The sequence below is a fragment of the Mobula birostris genome, chromosome 4 (genome assembly GCF_030028105.1).
Source record: "Mobula birostris isolate sMobBir1 chromosome 4, sMobBir1.hap1, whole genome shotgun sequence".
NCBI classification, from domain to species: Eukaryota; Metazoa; Chordata; class Chondrichthyes; order Myliobatiformes; family Myliobatidae; genus Mobula; species Mobula birostris.
This window is the reverse complement of record NC_092373.1, coordinates 28,889,307-28,902,601: the sequence shown is the minus strand read 5'-3', so window position 1 is coordinate 28,902,601 and position 13,295 is coordinate 28,889,307. Positions and strand designations below refer to the sequence as shown.

Here is a 13,295-nt window from a genome sequence, read left to right as displayed (position 1 = left end):
AGGGTGGGGGGAGGGAGCAGCCAGGAGGGAGGCGTGGCCTATACAAGGGGCAGTTGGAGAAACCCCGTCAGTGCGGAGTGCTCGGATCGTTTTTTTTCCCAAGGCGATATTCCTCCGCAGCGAAAAATAGTGCTTTGGCCAAAGATAAGCAGGAGGCCGACTCTCTGGCATAAAAAGTGTCCGATTCGAACCCACCGGTGGGCTGGCAGCGAGGCCGTTTCGGATCGGGGTGGCTGGCGGCTTATAGGTGAGGTTTTGGTCCCTCACCGGAAGTGGCTCGGCGGCGACGGTATAAAGAAGGCCAGGCCGGGCTGAGCGCTTCCTTTCAGTTAAAGGGCGTGTGGAGGAGCGGTTGGTTAAGATGTCGTGCGGCTCGGCTGATTACAGGTAACCGATGCTCCGGCTATGGATCACCTTGGCTCAACTCCCGTCCCTCTACCACTCTCCAACCACCTCCTAAATAAAGCGGCGGCGTTTGACCTGCGTTGCGGTGGAGGTGGGGGGGGGGAGGGGCGGCAGGCCGCTCCGGCTTTGGGGCCCAGGCTTTGTTACACTTGTAGGCCCGAGTTTCCACACACTCTCAACCGCTCCGTTTGCTGGGCTCGGGCCCTCCCACTAGGTTTGAGCGGCGGCGGCGCTGCGAGCGGCTCGGCCTGGGCCCGCACGAGGCCGATGGGTTCTCAAACACGTGAGTTGGGGGAGGGAGAGGGTGATGTGTTTTAAGCACTTCTTGGTAGTTTCCTCTTAATATTTCAACTCGTGGCATTTGTTTCTTTCCGTTGTTGAAGGGGTCGATTATTCAGTAAATTACTTTGGGTGGATTCGGGTTAGAGTTTCTCTTTGAACTTGACTGCGAAGTTAGGTGACTACTAGATCACAACTAGTTGGAACTGTCAGTAAAAACTTCGTAGTAATCGGCGTTTACAATGATTAACAACGCTTTTTATATTGCAGTAGCAAAGATCAAGGCCCAGATGGGATGGACCCAGATGGCGTTATCGAGGTGAGCTTGCTGTATGTCGAAATGATCAAAAAGTGTAAAGGAAGGCGCTGCAGAACTGAAATTGTCGTTTTGTTTTACACTCATAGAGTAACTGGAACGAAATTGTCGATAATTTTGATGACATGAACCTGAAAGAGACACTCCTTCGAGGAATCTATGCGTATGGTTTTGAAAAGCCTTCTGCAATTCAACAGAGGGCAATAATGCCATGTATCAAAGGTGAATGTTGACTACTTGTTGGAAAGGTGTAGTTATTCAGATTGTAGTTTAGCGATATTTGGGTTGGTAATCTGACTTCTGTTATTAGTCTGATAGACATTTAATGGTTTGGTGCATAAGGTTCTGTACCACGTTGAACCTAGAGTGAAATGATGCTTTACCATCTTTCGGGGCTGACCATCCCATGGGGAAATACTTGTTTATTTACTGATCACTCTAGGCTGACTTGAATTAAACCCTAGTTTGTGAAGCAGTGTGTGGCTACGATACACTTATAATATCATAAGAATTGTACCAGCCTTTGGTTGTTTGGGGAAAAATCTTGCATAGTAATGTGCAAATCTTCAATTAATGGGAAAACCAGGCAAAATATCAGACTTCTAAGTAATTATATTTCTATAATTCAGGTTTTGATGTCATTGCCCAAGCTCAGTCTGGTACTGGCAAGACAGCTACATTTGCAATCTCCATCCTGCAGCAGCTGGAACTGGATATGAAAGAATCACAAGCCTTGGTTCTGGCTCCTACCAGGGAGCTGGCACAGCAGGTAGGTAATGTAAAGGTTTTGGTCTGATGTTGACTTTACTATTGTCAGAGCATGTTGTAGAATATTTCCAGGACCATTAGATGTCATAGATTTTTAAATGGGTCTGATTTCCATTACTTCATTGTCATTAGTTTTAATGCCAATATTCAGAGCCTAAAATTGAATACAATACTTAGTCTTATAATTCTTGAAATATGTTGGGTTTTCTGCCAACCCCACATTATGGAGTTGAGTACAATATGTGGATATTGGCCCTTCCACTCTTTTGTGACATGTGCTCCCTTTTCCTATCAAAGCCAATGTTACCTCAATGAGATAACATTCTCTTGCATTAAGCTATTGTAGTAGGCAGTGTAACTTGCTGCTGTGATTAAACATTGGATTTGTGTGGGGCTGAGTGGAAAAGGTGCATGCAAAAGAAATATCCCATTTGTAAACTTTTATTTGCATTTAGCATTGAGATTTGGTTAATGATATCCTTTGCTTGGGTTGGCAGTTAGTTGAATCCCTACTTTGCCATATCCTGACGAAGGGTCTCGGCCTGAAACGTCGGCTGCACCTCTTCCTAGAGGTGCTGCCTGGCCTGCTGCATTCACCAGCAACTTTTATGTGTGTTGCTTGAATTTCCAGCATCTGCAGAATTTCTGTTGTTTGCCATATCCTGTCCACCTGATGACTTAACAACTTGCATTCTGTAGGGCAGCACTATTGTGCTGTTCACCTGTGAAGTACTTTTTCTGACACTCAGGGTTTGTAGGTGAGGAAAGGGATGTGATTTGAGGGATGGAAAGTATGGTGACTTTGTGGAAGAAAAGCAAGGATTATTTCAAGGAACTGAATGGCTCTGCATGCCCTGCAGTATAAGATCATGGCAAAGATGAGATGGTCTGATTGACTAAACACGTTTTGTATTTTCCTATTTTTTCCCCCTGTAGATTTTGAGATCCAAAGTAATATTCTAATCTTTTTAAATAGTGATTAATAAAATCCATAGGAACACACTTCTGTTAGCAGAGTATCTTTAATGTGGGTCTCCTTTATCCTTTCACTAGTTTTTCCTAAGTAAGCACTGTCAGTTAATATCTCTGATATTAATTGATTAAAAAAAAGTTCCTACTTTGGGTGATTTCAACTGTTCCTATTGTTCTGACCATTTACACAGTGGGTACCCATTTGCAAATAGCTATTTTGATTAATTGCTTCAAGGAAAGCATTAAGGTGTTAGCTTATTTTGTTTATCAAGGTAACAGTGATGATCTTGCCCCTTTTTTGCGAATTTACTTTATCGCCATCTCCCAAGTGATCATTGATCTGTCTCATTACTAATTTTTAAATTGAGACATACAGTGCACATATTGTGTGGATTCTCACTAGAATGGTTCCGGGGTTGGTGAGTTTGAAGAGATTGTCAAGTCTATTTGTGGTTGGAATGAAGGGAATATCATTAAAGCATAAATTGTTATGGGACTTGACAGATTTTTTTTAAAACTCCTGACTAAGATGAGGAAATGTTGTGAACATCTCTACTCAAAATGTTGTGGATGTTCAACCAAAACAGATCAATGGATTTTGTGTGGATTTTTAAAAGGATATGGGAATAGTATACAGCAGGGGTTCCAAACTTGTATGCCATGGACCTATACCATTAAGCAAGGGACCTGGTAGTAAGTGGCGAGCCAAGATCTTGAATAGCAGAGTTAATTCAAAGAACCTGGTGTCGGCATGTGGCTTTTCATATTCTTAATCAGTGCTCTGTGGCCTTAGTATGAGTTTTTTTTTGGTACCTACTTCAAAATATGGATGTATTTAAGTTCGCAAACAAGGAAATCTGCAGATGCTGGAAATTCAAGCGACACACATTAAAGTTGCTAGTGAACACAGCAGGCCAGGCAGCATCTCTAGGAAGAGGTAGAGTCAATATTTCGGGCCATCTCTAGGAAGATGTACAGTCGACTGTACCTCTTCCTAGAGATGCTGCCTGGCCTGCTGCATTCACCAGCAACTTTGTGTGTTGCATGTATTTAAGTTGCTCTGTGACTGGGTTTGCTTTTTAAACTTCAAAGTGTAGCAATAAAACTGGTTGGCATTGTGCTGTGCCATGTAAATTCAATCACCTGGATGGGGTGACTTGGTACTCTGGGAAAGATGAAAAGTGACAAAAGGAGCCTTGGGTTTACGTATAAGGCAGTAACATACCCCGTGATGTAGAAATAATAAAAAACACTTTCTGAAGAATTGGAACCAAAGAAATTTAAAGTTTGGGTATTCAAATCAAATGGTTGGAAGTTCTGGTACATATTGATGACGTATGTAGGGGAGAGGTCCTGAAGAGAGAATATAGGGAGTTGCTTAGAAAGCTGAGAAGTAGGATCTCCAAAGTAGCCTCTGGTTTGTTGCCAATGCCACACACCATTGAGGTGAGAGGAATGAGTGGCTGAAGAGTTTGTGCAGGAGGCAGGGTTTCAGATTTCTGGATCATTGGGGTTGCTTCTGGGAATGGTATGCCCTGTTTATTAAAAAAAAAAGGCCAGGTTACACCTGAACCTGAGGAGGACCTATATCCTTGTGGGTAGGTTTGCTAGATTTTGTTGGGGACGGTTTAAACTGATTGGCAAGGGGATGGGAACCAGAGAGATAGGGCTGAGGATGGGGCAGTAGGTATACAATTAGTATGTAGTGAGACTGAGGAAGGCCACACAAAACAACAAAATTGCAGTTAAACTTTAACAGGACCAAACTAAAAAAAAAGGTAATGAATACATGTAGTATACTGACTAAAGTAGATGTTGAAGTGAAGTTGGAGATTGACAGGCATGATGTGGGCATTGCTGAGTCGTGAGTGGTCATATCTGGAAACTTAACGCCCAAGGATACATTGTATGGGTAAGTAGGCAGAGGGGGTGGTAAAATATGAAATCAAATCCTTAGGAAAAAGGTGACAGTACTGGAAAATGGAGTGTCCTTGTGGGTAGAGTTAAGAAACTGTAAAGGTAGTAAGATCCTGGTAGGAGTTGTATACAGTAGTCAGGATGTGAGCTACAAACTTCAATGGGAGATGGAAAAGGCATGTAAAAAGGGCAATGTTGCAGTAGTTATGGGGGGTTTCAGTACACTGGTAGATGGAGAATATCAGGTTGGTGCTGGATCCTAAGAGGGAATTTTAAGAGCAGGCTTTTAACTTTAGTTGAATCCACTATGTGAAAGGCAATTCTGGATTGGATGTTAGTAATGCCCCAGATTTGATTGGGGAACTTGGGTGAATAATTCCTTGGGAGGCAGTTTTCCTTTTGAGCAGGAGAAGCTGAAGTCAGATTTATCTGTTACAGTGGAGTAAAGAAAATTAGAGGCACGAGAGAGGAGCTGGCCAAAGTTGATTGGAAGGAGACACTAGTGGGTTGATAGAACAAGCTTGAGTTTCTGGGAGCAATTTGAAAGGTGCAGGAAAGATGCATTTCAAAGATGTATTGTGAAGGGAGAATGAGGCAACTGGCTGAGAAGGGAAGCTGAGGACAGCATAAAAGCAAGAGGACATATAACAACAATTGCTAAAGGGCGAAGCTTGGGAAGCTTTTTAAAACCCAACTGAGCCAACTAAAAGACCGTAGAAAAGATTAAATATGAAGGTAGAAGGTACAAATGGGTGTTTTCAGTGAGATCAAGAGTGAGGGTGGCTATTGGACGACTGGAAAATGGCGATGGAGAGTTGAGTAATGAATGACAGTAAATGTCAGACCAAGTTAAGTATTTTGCTCAGTCTTTTGGAAGTCACAAGCAGAAGGCCAGAAGTGCGAGTGTGTTTGGAAAGCTGAAAAGTCTGAAGATGGTCACCCGGACCATATGGACTATACCCCAGGGTAGTTGAAGAGATTGGAGAGGCATTAGTAATGATTTTTCAGGAAACACTAGGTTCTGGCATGGTCCCAGAGTAAGGAATAATTGCAAAAAGGGAGGCAGAGGAAAGGAAATTGTAGGCCAGTTAGCCTGGTTTCAGTGGTTGGGAAGGTGATTGGAATCCATTATTAAGATAGAGGTTTCATGGTACTTGAAGGTGCATGGGAAAGTGGGGCAAAGGCAGCATGGTTTCCTTGAGGGGAAATCTTGCATGACAAATCATTTGGAATTCTTTGAGGAATTAAGAGGCAGGCTAGACAAAGAAGAGCCAGTGGATGTTCATTGGAATTTTCAGAAGGCCTTTGACATTAGGCTGCTTAAGATAAATGGTATTACAGGAAAGATACTAGCATGAATAGAAGATTGGCTGACTGGCAGGAGGCTAACAGATGGAATAAAGGGGGCCTTTTCTGGTTGGCTGCCAGTGTCTTAGTGGTGTACTACAGGGGTCAGAATTGGGACAGCTTATTCTTACATTATGTTGATAATTTGAATGAAGGAATTGGCTTTATAGCCGAGTTTGCAGTGGATATAAAGATGGATCGATAGGTAGCGTTGAAGCAGAGCGACAGACTTACGACAGAAGAATTGGGAAGTGTATGGTCATGTACTGTGATAGAAATAATAAAAGTAGACTATTTTCTAATGGGGAGACAATTCAAAGAACTGAGGTGCAAAGGGACTTGAGTCCTTGTGCAAGATTCTCTGAAGATTAATTTGCAGGTTGATTTGGTGGTAAAGAAGGCAAATATAATGTTAGCATTCATTTGAGAAGACTAGAATACAAAAGCAAGGATGTAATGCTGAGGTTTTATATTGCATTGGTCAGACAATATGAGCAGTTTTGGGTTAAGAACAGATGTGCTGGAGAGGGTCCAGAAAAGGCTTAAGAAAATTATCCCAGGAATGAAAGAGTTAACATGAGTGATGGGTGGGTCTTCACTTGACATTTAGAAAAATGAGGGTGGAACCTCATTGAAGCCTTCAATTGAAGACCTAGCGAGAGGGGAGTCTAGGAGCAGAGGGCACAGCATCAGAATTGAGGGATAGAACAGGAAAATTTTAGCCAGGTTGGTAGTGAAGCTGGAATTCATTGCCACAGATGGCTCTGCAGGTAAATCAATGGGTCTTAAGATGGAGTTGATAGAACATCAGATAGAATGGGGTTGAGAGAGATAATAAATCAGTGATGGTGGAAGGGACTCGAGCTGAAGGGTCCAATGCTTTTCATTTCCATGTACTCTTCCTTAAATGCTGTAATGACCTTGGCTATGTGGTCTGGAAATATTTCCCAGGCTATTCAGGGGAGTCTGTTTTCATAGTTTCAGGGGCAAGATGTGAGGATACAAATCTGAAAATTAATGCTGGGCCTACAAGAGTAAATCTGTGCAACAGTTTTACACAAATTGTAGAAATTTGAAATATTTGCATTGGGTATTCTTTAGTACTTTATTCACTAACAGTTTCAAATCTGAGTGGATTTTTGGTTAACTAGATAGATTGTGAAGGTGCAGCAGATTCAGTCAATTCATTATAAACTGGGTTTTTAGAACCAAATGTTAAGTGGAACTTTTTTTTCCCCTTCACTGTACTGTTTTGAAAATTAAAATCATGTAAAGTAGCTTCAAATTTTTGGCTATGTTTTTGGTTTCGGACTTCTGTATATATGCAAAGTTAACTGCATTAAGGGAATCAGAATCAGGTTTATTATCACTGGCATGAGACGTAAAATTTGTTAACTTAGCAGCAGTTCAATGCAATTCATAATCTAGAAGAGAAAAAAATAATAAACCAGTAAATCAAATGTGCAAAAACCAGAAATACCTCATATTAAAAAAGTGAGGTAGTGTTCAAGGATTCAATGTCCATTTAGGAATCTGATGACAGAGGGGACGAAGCTGTCCCTGAATCACTGAGTGTGTGCCTTCAGGCTCTGTACCTCCTGTACCAGTGAGAAAGGGCTCACTGGGTGAATTGCAAGTTGTGGAGATTGCCAGGTTATTAGTGTGTAGGTAAAATTTATGAACAAATAGGAGTACAATCTTCTTTCATTGTGCAGTATAAATGCTGAATATACATGAGCTAAAGTAGTAAACTATGCATTTGTGCTTATTTTAAACTAAAGGATTAAATCACCAATCTTGTCTTTAGATCCAGAAGGTTATCCTGGCTTTAGGAGATTACATGGGTGCTACTTGCCATGCCTGCATTGGTGGCACCAATGTTCGAAGTGAGATGCAGAAGCTGAATGCTGAAGCTCCCAACATCGTTGTAGGAACTCCAGGAAGAGTGTTTGACATGTTGAACAGGGGATATATATGTGAGTATTGACCATGAATCAAAACCATCCAGTTCAGAGTGAATTGGTTAACTTCTTCCAGACAGCCTTGAAATGGAGATGAGCCATTTGACAACTTAGCTGTGTTCGTGTGTGTTGGATCAGATTTGATAGTTGGGTCTCTAGTGTGAAAGCCTTTCAGGTATTACATGTGGTCTAAGTTAAAAGGCAGGAGATGACTGGACACTTGAAGGTTTCATCAAAAGAACTATTAGATGGGGGTCCTTTTGGCAAAATTAGTCATTAATCAGTAGGCTTTGTTATCATGCACTAGATTATTGATCTAACTTTATTAAAATCTCTTTTCAGCTTCCAGATGGATCAAGATGTTTGTTTTAGATGAAGCTGATGAAATGTTGAGTCGTGGATTCAAAGATCAAATTTATGAGATATTTCAGAAACTAAGCACAAACATTCAGGTAAACTGGTCTGTTTTCCAATGGGAGGTAGTCCCCGCAAGAGGTGGCCTCGTGTAAATACTCTGGATAAGGAGCAGCAAAGTTTTCCAAGTATCTTTACTGGTAGCTTTCCTTCTTCTTAAGCACTCTGCTAAAATTACAAAATTCAGGAATCCTGCCTTTTGTGATGATGCTAGTAGAGTACACCAGGGAAGGAGAAAAATTGCACAGTGTTGTGAGGCTAGGCTGGACAACTTGCATGTCCAGTGGCCATTTTCTTCAGACTGTGCTACATTTCTTTACTATTGCTGTGTTGTTACTGGGAAGTTGATTACAAGTTTGGGGCAAACAAATATTGAGATAATAGCCACTTAGTGCATTCTGCCCTTGTCAACATGTTGAAACTGAGAGGTTAATGCATAGCAGCAATGCCATTTAAGAATGTAGAAAAATTAGTATTCAAAGTTAGCATTCTGGAATGCAGGAGGAAGCACATTCAAAGTATACCCAATTAACTTTGTTCTTAGGTTGTTCTGTTATCTGCCACAATGCCAAGTGATGTCTTGGAGGTGACTAAAAAGTTTATGCGTGATCCTATTCGTATCCTTGTTAAAAAGGAAGAACTCACTCTTGAGGGTATCAAGCAGTTTTACATCAACGTAGAAAGAGAGGTTTGTTGAATACATTTTACTACTGGACCAACTAAATAGTTTGGAATTGGTGTCTTATTTTATACTTATTTGAGACATCTTATTCTAACAGGAATGGAAGTTGGACACACTGTGTGATTTGTATGAAACTTTAACCATAACGCAAGCTGTGATTTTTCTTAACACAAGGAGGAAGGTCGATTGGCTGACTGAAAAAATGCATGCAAGGGACTTCACAGTATCTGCATTGGTAAGATTTTGAGATTTTCAGTAAGATTTTCAGTTTCACATTTGAAAGTGTTGATTTGGGAATATGGTTCATCCTACATTGCTTTTGTAGAAGCTTTTCTGAGTTGGTTTGTCCTGCAAGTTAGTCCACTTATAAAATAATTAAATCATGGACATTGTCAATTTTTTTTTGGACAAGTGGCTTTTGAAATCTGAGTATAAAATATCCTTTTAGGAGATATGGTTCTCCTGGTACATCACTGAAATATGGTCTGCAAGCATTTAAAATGGCAAATGTGTTTGGATTTCATGTGATACAACTAATTATACAGTGCCTTGAAAAAAATTCAGTCCCACAAATATTATTACACTTCACTGTCTCATTTTCCAAATTTAAAATTGAAGGTTGATGTGGAAAACTGGAGGATCACCTGAACAAATGCCTCTCTGTATAAGGTCCAACAGTATCTGGTAGATCTTCAACAGACCAAACCAAAATGAAGACTAAACATTCAAGGCAAGGCAGGGAAATGACAATACATAGTACAAATCTAGGGAAGAGTTTAAGGCCAACCCAAAGGTACTTAACATACCACAGAGCTCATTGCAGGCCATTGTGGAGAAAGTGGGAAAGATATGAGCCCAGAGAGACACTGCCTAGGTCAGACCGTCCCTCTGAACTTAGCTGCTGGAGAAGATTGGCACTTGTAAGCAAGACTAATAAGGCACCAACCGTCACTGAGTGAGCTGCAGAAGTCAGTGGCTGCAGGTGGAAATAAAATTCATAGCTCTACAATCGAAGGCCTTGCACAAATGTTATTTATGGAAGAGTTTTTGTAAATGAATTTGTAAAAGATACTGTAAAGATGTGGAGGGTGGCCTTGTGGTTGGATGAGATTAAAGTGGTACTTGGCATCAACACTAAGCAGTACGCGTGGTGTAAAACTGATAGTGCGCATCAGTTGGATGGCACAATCCCTACTGTAAGGTATGGTTGAGATAGCATGTTATGTTGATACTTTTCAGGGAAAACTGCAAAACTGGTCAGGATTGATGGGAAGACGAATGCTGCTAAATAAAGGTCCTAGATAAAAACCTGGTGTCTGCCAGAAAGCTTAAACTAGGGAGGGATTTAGCAGGACAATGATCCAAAGCACAGCCAGAGCAACCATGGAGTGACTTCAATTGGAAAAAAAAAACTGATGTCTGTGAGTGGCCCGGCCAGATTCCTGTCCTTAACCTGCTCGAACATCTCTAGAAAGACCTCAAGATTCCTGCCCACTGCTGCTCTCCAACTAACCCAGCACAGCTTGCCAATCTTGCAAGAAGAAATGGGCAAATCTTCCATCACATTGTGCAAAGCTAATAGATTTGTTCATAACATGCTGTAATAACAAGTAGTACTAAGTACTGAGCAAAATGCAGTGAATACTTATGAACTGGTGACATTTCAGTTTTTGAATTTTTAGTTCCACATGCTTTGCAATTTTCTGTTTATTGCACTTGGAAAAGCATGTGATTCACAAATATTCTCAGTTAAATTGATCAAAGTCTCTGTGTAATGCTCATTTATGTGAACAGGGGATTGGGGGTTGAGTACTTTTCCAAGGCGCTATAGCAGATAATCCTGTCAAAGTGGCCTCATAAATACTCTGGAATGATCAGCAGTAATGTTTTCTAACATTATTCTCCTTAAGCAGTTCTGCATCTGGTGATAATGCTGGTAGAATACTCTTAAGGGAGGGGAAAAATGCACAATTATACTTTGGATTATTTAAAGGAAACAAATTTGCAAGGGCTGTGGAGTATGTGCCAGGAAGGGTGAGATTGCTCTAGTGTGGAGCTGTGATTCTGGGTTGAATGGCAGCCTCCTGTACCATTCTATAAGTGAAAATTTACATTTTATGGAGGATTCTTTAATCTTAATTAATCCAAGTAATGAATCTTTTTTGTAAAACCTGTCCTTCATTACAGCATGGAGATATGGATCAGAAAGAACGTGACGTGATCATGAGGGAATTCCGTTCAGGATCTAGCCGTGTGCTAATCACTACTGATCTGCTGGTATGTAAATTGAAATTTGTTTAGGAACTTAATTGCATTTTAGTTGAATTGGTGATTTTAGGTAACTAAAGATTTACTAGTTACTCTATGTGCCTTGATGTTATAGTTGACCATTTTTGTCTGAAGTTGGGGTGATTGCTTCTGAGATGTGTAAATTTGAATAAAGAGCCTTGTGTATAGTTGTATTGTCTAATAAATGAATTACTTTCTTTGAAAGGCTCGTGGCATTGATGTGCAGCAGGTGTCTCTGGTAATTAACTATGATTTGCCTACAAATCGGGAGAACTATATTCACAGGTTAGTATATTTTTATATTCAGCTTGGAACAGTTAAACTGCTATTGAGTTAAAGTAGAATGTAGTCATTTGGGTGGTTCCTGTTGAGCAGTAATATGGTTTAATATGAGAATAAGTTGGTAGATTTTTAATAAGATTTGAAGCTTTTTTCCCCCCTCTAAACTTATTCTTAGATATTTTAGTTTAGCCTCCAAACCACTGAGTACTCAGCTTGATTTCTTCTTCACAGAATTGGCCGTGGTGGTCGCTTTGGAAGGAAGGGTGTTGCTATTAACTTTGTTACTGAGGAAGATAAACGAATTCTTCGTGATATTGAGACATTCTACAATACAACTGTGGAAGAGATGCCCATGAATGTGGCTGACCTGATCTAATGATGGCATGAGAAATTGCATTTGCAGCTGCTGAATTATCAGGCTACATGGTGCGTTGTGCTGCTTCACCAGAATTGTTGAATTTCTTCTCCCATGTGCAAACAGGATCAGAAATCCAGCAGTGATAAGTGACTTGAGGAAGGCCTTTGGTTATACTCCTCTTACAGTGTTGACTGCTGGGGTGGGAAGTTTAAGTCATGGGGTGTTTAAATGTATATGCCCTTCAGTGTTTTGAAAGTTCTGTAGTAGCATTTCTGTTTGATATTCTTTATCACTTAATAGTTTACTTATGGACTAAAAAATTTAAGTGCTGTGTTAAATCAGCCAATTATGTCAAACTGGCATATCTACAACTATTTTAAAATGAAGCTTGCCAATCAACTGGTAATGTATGTGCACTTTTCTAGAGTAATCTACTACATGTATTTGTATTAATAAAACATTTGAGTTGTGCAAAGATCTGCACAGTTTTGGCTTCTCAGTAGCTGTTTGCCCAGGATATGTGTGCAAATAAGATTTGGAACTAGTTTGGAAAGAAGCTGGATGTTGTAACTGCATTCCTGCATTGCATCTTTATTTTTGTAACTTTGTAGTTTTGTTTATTGTATATGGGCTGTTCTAATTTATGTATTCTATCGCTATCCATCTTCTGAATATTTATGTTTACTCTGAAAGACAACCGACTAGGAGATTGTACAGACTGCTCAATAGTAAAAATACAGATCTTTCAACTTTTAAACCATGTCATTAATACTTCTGGAGAGTTGATGTATAGGAAATACTAGCTGTAGATTTGTAATGGTGCATATTTGCACAATTTTTGTGGTATAAAATTTAGCAAAACTAAGCTGATATATTACAGGGTCATTCCTGTTGTGGTTTTGAATAAGTGACACTAATACTTGAGGGTTACATACAATTATCCCACTAATTGTGGTTGCCATTTAGATTTAAGCTATGCATGCACCATGGCTCAATATGCAATTAGAATTTCAAGTATTCCATATGCGAATTGAATATATGACTAGGTCTTTTGGAACAGGACTGTTTGGGTGCTGTAATTAATTCTGCTGAATTGCATTTTGAATTCAAGTTGTTGGCATGTAAAGCTATTAAAGTTGATTTGAGCATGCATTGTTGACCTTTTTGTTAGGAGCAAAAAAAAATTGCATGGCTATTTTGATATTTTAACAAGTTAGTTGCTGGGGGTTCTGCTGGTTCTGTAAATGATGCTTGTAGAAGGTCGTGTAGGAATTTTACATATATATATATAAATATATATACTAA

At 40.1% G+C, this 13,295-nt stretch overlaps 1 protein-coding gene and 2 non-coding genes across 4 annotated transcripts in view; all 3 read left to right on the top strand.

Annotated features, from left to right (window-relative positions):
• Window positions 1–281: 281 nt before the first annotated feature.
• The window catches only part of LOC140196234 (eukaryotic initiation factor 4A-II), a 14,672-nt gene continuing 1,658 nt past the window's right edge, over window positions 282–13,295 (top strand). The window contains exons 1-11 of one of the 2 annotated variants that reach the window (XR_011885656.1): window positions 282–387; window positions 955–1,003; window positions 1,090–1,222; window positions 1,630–1,769; window positions 7,812–7,980; window positions 8,308–8,417; window positions 8,924–9,067; window positions 9,159–9,296; window positions 11,249–11,338; window positions 11,556–11,635; window positions 11,864–12,058. Coding sequence is in view for 1 of the 2 variants with exons in the window: in XM_072255073.1 (XP_072111174.1) it covers window positions 362–387; window positions 955–1,003; window positions 1,090–1,222; window positions 1,630–1,769; window positions 7,812–7,980; window positions 8,308–8,417; window positions 8,924–9,067; window positions 9,159–9,296; window positions 11,249–11,338; window positions 11,556–11,635; window positions 11,864–12,008 (1,224 nt within the window). In the remaining variant the exon portion in view is untranslated. Of the gene's footprint in view, window positions 388–954; window positions 1,004–1,089; window positions 1,223–1,629; window positions 1,770–7,811; window positions 7,981–8,307; window positions 8,418–8,923; window positions 9,068–9,158; window positions 9,297–11,248; window positions 11,339–11,555; window positions 11,636–11,863; window positions 13,141–13,295 lie in introns of those variants that run through there. The other variant, XM_072255073.1, reaches the window with a different exon arrangement.
• On the top strand, window positions 1,365–1,439 carry LOC140197150 (small nucleolar RNA SNORD2). Its single transcript, XR_011885869.1, has one exon. It is a non-coding gene; the product is annotated as a small nucleolar RNA SNORD2 (small nucleolar RNA).
• On the top strand, window positions 8,527–8,693 carry LOC140197149 (small nucleolar RNA SNORA81). Its single transcript, XR_011885868.1, has one exon. It is a non-coding gene; the product is annotated as a small nucleolar RNA SNORA81 (small nucleolar RNA).